Source organism: Octopus bimaculoides, chromosome 28, assembly GCF_001194135.2.
Source record: "Octopus bimaculoides isolate UCB-OBI-ISO-001 chromosome 28, ASM119413v2, whole genome shotgun sequence".
Classification (NCBI taxonomy): domain Eukaryota; kingdom Metazoa; phylum Mollusca; class Cephalopoda; order Octopoda; family Octopodidae; genus Octopus; species Octopus bimaculoides.
Window position 1 is genome coordinate 3,084,001 of NC_069008.1, and position 5,843 is coordinate 3,089,843.

At 39.0% G+C, this 5,843-nt stretch overlaps 1 protein-coding gene across 1 annotated transcript in view; it reads right to left on the minus strand.

Annotated features, from left to right (window-relative positions):
• Positions 1–5,843, minus strand: part of LOC106881749 (rapamycin-insensitive companion of mTOR) — a 67,533-nt gene that overhangs the window by 30,624 nt on the left and 31,066 nt on the right. The window contains exons 15-21 of the mRNA XM_052977736.1: positions 5,302–5,437; positions 4,635–4,694; positions 3,860–4,008; positions 2,412–2,538; positions 1,666–1,830; positions 647–883; positions 269–335 (exon numbers count right to left, since the gene is read on the minus strand). Coding sequence (XP_052833696.1) covers positions 269–335; positions 647–883; positions 1,666–1,830; positions 2,412–2,538; positions 3,860–4,008; positions 4,635–4,694; positions 5,302–5,437 — 941 coding nt within the window. The remainder of the gene's footprint in view (positions 1–268; positions 336–646; positions 884–1,665; positions 1,831–2,411; positions 2,539–3,859; positions 4,009–4,634; positions 4,695–5,301; positions 5,438–5,843) is intronic.

Here is a 5,843-nt window from a genome sequence, read left to right on the forward strand (position 1 = left end):
ATATATACAACGGGCTTCTTTCAGTTTCCGTATACTAAATCCACTCAGTCACTCCTGCGCATATATATATATACAACATATAATTATTAGGCTCTCGGTATTAATTTTGCCTCTGTTGCTAGTAAATGTATGTTTTTTGTTTTTTTTAACGAGCCCACTGGCTGATCACAACCCCAGGGCCTGTTCTAGCACTGTCAATCTAGATATCAATGGTGAGTAATTGAATTGCTTCTGTCTCTAGTAGTCGAGCATCCATCACTGAAAAAACCAAACAAGGTTGAAATCACAGGATCTGGTGGTCTCGGTGCTAGAGACAGCAGGAATTTATCTCTCCACTAGTAATATAAACAAGAGTGTATTTTGCACCAAAGCGCTGATATGAGAGTTTATCTCATGGTATCGACAGCAGTATAGCTTGTTCTAACAACATCCATGTTTATGAGGGGATATTACTTTTCAATATTAATACGGCATCTGTTGCTAATATATATTTTTCATAAACTTCCTTCAGTTAATGTCAACCAAATCCATTCACAAGGTTTTTTTTGGTCAGGCCTGAGCTATTGTAGAAAACCCATGTTCAAAGTAGCATGCAGTAAGATTGAACCTGAAATCATGCAAGTTAGGAAGCAAATTTCTTAATCACAGAATTATGCCAAAAAAAAAACAATAAAAATGCACAAAGAGAAAGAGAAGAGAAACAAATGCCTAGTGGTGCTCTACAAACCTTGTGCCATCGGACCAGCTCATTGTCAATGTAGTTTGTGTCTCGCAGTGAAGTGAAGCCACGTTGATGAGACAGAAAACGACACAACAACATGGTACCTTTCTCGCCCAGGTGTAGCACGGAGGGCCGGTGTTTGATTAGAGACTCCAGGTTACTCTGAAAGAAACATAAATACAACCGCAATTTACCATGTTTGAATAAATGACTCGCTGCTTATTTTAATTAGAGTAGTTAACACTCATTATTATTGTGAAGGGCCTTTATAAGCTTCTTTCAGTTTCCATCTACCAAATCCACTCACAAGGCTTTGGATGCCCTGAGATTATAGAAAGAGACACTAGCCTAAAGTGCCATGCAGTGGAACTGAACCCAGAACCATGTGGTTGGGAAGCAAGCTTCTTACCACCCAGTCACATTTGAACCTTTGTTAGATTCATTATTGTGAGAGGCCGTTACAAACTTCTTTCAGTTTCCCTCTACCAAATCCACTCACAAGGCTTTGGTCGGCCTGAGGCTATAGCAGAAGACACCCCAATACTCAACTGGTACTTATTTTATCGGCCCCGAAAGCACGAAAGGCAAAGTCGACCTAGGCAGCATTTGAACTCAGAACATAGCGGCAGACGAAATACTGTTAAGCATTTCACCCAGTGTGCTAGCGATTCTGCCAGCTCACAGCCTTAATAATAATAATAATAATAATAATAATAGTAATAATAATAATAATAATAATAATAATGCTTTCGAAATTTTCACACCAATTTCTGTAAAGGGGATAATAATAATAATAATAATAACAATAATAATAATAATAATAATAATAACAATAATAACAATAATAATAATAATAATAATAATAATAGCAACAACAGAGCAGATTAAAACAAAAACAAAAATACAATGATGGCTGCAGAAATGTGGCCACCATGCCTACCAACCTGGATTTCACATGCTTCATCGATCACATTCAGTGCTGCCATAGCAACGGCCCGACTCTGGTCATACAGTTGCGTGACCAGCACCTCCATGCCCCAGGATCGAAACATAGGCATCTTGGTTCGTAGAAGCACTCGCAGGAATTTTGTTGCATACAGCCGACCATTCTGGAGCAGAAGGACAAAAATTGGTAGAATGGATTGCAGGGGACAGTTATGCAAAAAAGACAACTGTGTGTTTAAATGTGTGTGTGTGTGTGTCCATGTGTGAGCGTACATATGTGTATGTGTGTGTGTACATGTGTGTGTACATGTGTGCATGTGTGTATGTATATGTGTGTGTATACATGTGTGAGTATACATGTGTATGTGTGTGCATGTGTGTGCATGTGTGTGTATACATGTGTATGTGTGTGTGTACATATGCATGTGTGTGTGCATATGTGTATATGTGTGTATACATGTGTGTGCATATGTGTATATGTGTGTGCATGTGTGTATACATGTGTATGTCTGTGTGTGTGTGTGTGTGTGTGATGTTAAACCATTAATCTCTACAGATTTATATATTATAGGGGAAAATACCTAGGATGGGTGTTTTAGAGAGAGAGAGAGAGAGAGAGAGAGAAGAAAAGAAAGAGTTAGAGAGATAGTCAGATAAATCAAGAAACAGACCACCACCCCCAACCCCCTCTCGCAAGCGCACCACTAGACACCCCTGCAAGAGTAGAATGATACGCATCGCTTACCTCGGAGGAGGAAACCAGCGCCTTGGAAAGAATAACTTTAGTGGAACAGTCCCGAGCATAATACATACTGGACACGATCAACTTGATGTAGACATCAGGGGTCGAGGCGGAGATTACATCACAGATGCTGTAAAAAAAAGGGGACGATAAGATGAGGCGAAAAAGGAAAAAAAAAAAGGGGGCAGCGGAGTGGGGTCAGTATGGGAACAGTGAAGCAGGGTTGCAGAGGGACGATGTGGGGGGGAGTTAGAAGAATATGGTATAAACTGGACGAGGGTTCCATTCGATCCGATCAACGGAACAGCCTGCTCGGGAAATTAACAGGCAAGTGGCTGAGCACTCCACAGACACACGTACCCTTAATGTAAGAGATTCAGCATGACAAAGAAGAGTTCAACAAGGCTGGCTGCCTCTTGTCAAACTGTCCCGCCCATGTTAACATGGAAGGCAGATGTTAAACAATGATGAAGATGATGAAGATTATTATTATTATTATTATCGTTTTCTGAATCACTTTCACTCACACCAGACTCATGCACACCATCACTTGTAGATGTGATTGCCGATTCACAAGCACTCGTAGACAGACTTGTGGATTTCTTTTTAAAAAACTAGTCTGGAGTTGTTTGCTTAGAAGAAGCTTTATTCGCTCTCTAAAATTTCTTGGTAGCACACAAGCATTTGTTATGGTAGTAGAAACTCTTGCACTTCCTTCAAAGTTTAGATCTTGTGCTCGAAAAAGAAAACTCGTAAACCCCAGGGTCTTGTAAAGCAGGTCCTAGTAAGAGTGAGGTGTTACTGCATGCGGTTGAATTGGTGCACTGGTTGAATTGTCAAGGTACACACCCAAGTATCTTCATCTGTTTACATAAGAATCTCAGAGAATTTTTAGAATGTCTTACAAATCTTCATTGTACGACTAATAAATATATATGTATGTATGTATGGACTGGACACGTTATTAGAATGAAGGATAGCAGGATTCCTAAGCAGATGCTCTATGAAGAACTTGTGAATGGAAGGAGACTCCGGCAGAAACCAAGGTTGCACTTTAAGGACTGTGTCAAGTCCTCATTAAAGGCTCGTGATATTCAGGACACTGACTGGGAGAACAATGCCTGTCATCGTCACAGATGGAGGAAGCAGGTTAAGGAGGGGATGAACACTTTTGAGAGAGCACGTATTCAGCATCAAGAATTTAAGCGAGCTGCGCGAAAGTGCACAGCTCGTAGAGTGAATGGGGAAAGCTTGATCCGCAATGTTTGCAGTGGTGTATGCTTGTCAAGAGCAGGGCTCATTAGCCACCAACGGAGCCGTAAATGCAAAATATAAGTTAGTCCTAGAGCGCACAATGTTCCTGAAGGTCAGCAATGGTCTTCCTCGGTCATGAGTGGACAGCCATCATGTATGTATGTAGGCATGCATGTTATATATGTATGTATACAAACCTTTGGAAGATGCCAGCTCGCTGTAGACACTGCTCTCCACGGTCAGTGGCTGAGAACCGACCGATGAAGAGGAAGTAGTATTTGGAGAGCGTATTGTTGATAAGAGTTGGTGAGAAGATACTATCACTAATAGCCCGCTCGCTCTTCATCTGTGAAGGATTGAAGAAGAACAAGGCAAGATATGAATACAACGACGACAACAACAACAACAGCAAGATTAAGGTTTAGTCAGAGGACGGAAGGCAGCAGAGGTTGGGGGGTGACACTGCGTGGCAACAAAGGACCAGATGTAGGACAGAAACCATGGGCTGCCTTTCAGATTGGGGTTATGTTCCAAATGCATGCAACAAAGTCACCAATGGAATAAGTACTAGGCTTACAAAGAATAAGTCCTAGGGTCGATTTGCTTGACTGAAAGGCGGTGCTCCAGCATGGCCACAGTCAAATGACTGAAACAAGTAAAAGAATAAAAGAATAAAAGAATGACTTTAAATTGCGTATGGGACTGAGGCCCTGGTACAGGAGTAACAAGGTTTCGAGGATTAGGGAGTCACCTCTTAACTGTCATTGTCCCCAGTCAACCCTGGCCCAGACTTGTAACTTCTGTCAGGGTCTCAGCTATGAGGGAATCAGTGTGTCTGTATATGTCATATGTGATGACAGGAGATGATGCTTTACTATAATGTCATTAAACAAAAGGGACTTATCAGTTAATTAATTCAATTAATGAAATGAGTAAATAGTCTCATCAAAGTGTTAATTAGAAATAACTTACCTCTGACAAACAATTATTAATGTCACCCAGGAATTCAACAATCAGTTTATTGGTCTCTTCCTGTAACAAATAAATTATACTCATACAGTACATATCTATAGAAAATATCTACATAAAATATTTGAAAAAAGATGTTCTTAAATTAAAGTTATTAATTATGTAAGTAAAATTTAAAAAAAAAAAAAAACATTAACACAAACCTGATGGAAGAAATTTTTGGTGTAAGCGCTTGCTTTCATTGCTTTCAGCTTTTTAAAAACACGTGGTTGGTGTGTGTGTGTGTGTGAGAGAGAGAAAGAGAGAGAGTGTGTGAGTGTGTGTGTAGCATGTGTGTGGATGTGTGGTAAAACACTCGCACATCATATTACCTTATTATTCACGGCCATTTGATAAGCATGCTTGCAGTCACTTATACTTAAATCTGTAGCATTCAAACTGGCCATATCCAGTCCAAATATTCGACCTTGATTTATGTTCAAATGGGCCAAGTGTCTTCAACTGTAGCCTTGGTCTGACCAAAGCCTTGCGAGTAGATTTGATAGATGTAAACTGAAAGAAGCCTATAGTATATAACTGTATATATGTAAATGGGGGGAGGGGATGAATCAGGTGTGTGTGTGTGTGTGTGTGTGTGTGTACATGCATAAGTATTTAAACCAGAACTGACCACATCTGTTTCAATAAGGAAATCAATGAAGTGACAACAGGCAACTGTGATTTTGCGGGCAGCGGGATATTTCTGTTCAATGGACGAGTACTGACCACTGGTTGGTTTGAAAAAATATAGCAGGCGGCGTACAAACCTGGCAAAAGAAGATGACCATAACAATGAGCATGTTAGGCGATAATGTATATCACATTGCATTGAACACCAAAGCAGCCATATACATACATATATACATACATATATATATACATATATATAATAATATTAGGGACAAAATCCAAAATTACAGGTAAAAAACTCAATTAAAATCAATTTATAAAAAATTAAAATTAAATTGAGCTTTATAGATAAAGTATATATAAAATATATAGTTTTAGGGAAAATAACCAATTTTCAAGAACTCATCGATGAAAATCCACTATCACATATAGAAAAATTAACAATTAAAAGCACAATAAATGAGTATAATATAAAGTAAAGTAAATATCATAAGATAAATCTTTTTATTATATTATATTTATCTTATGATATTTACTTTATAT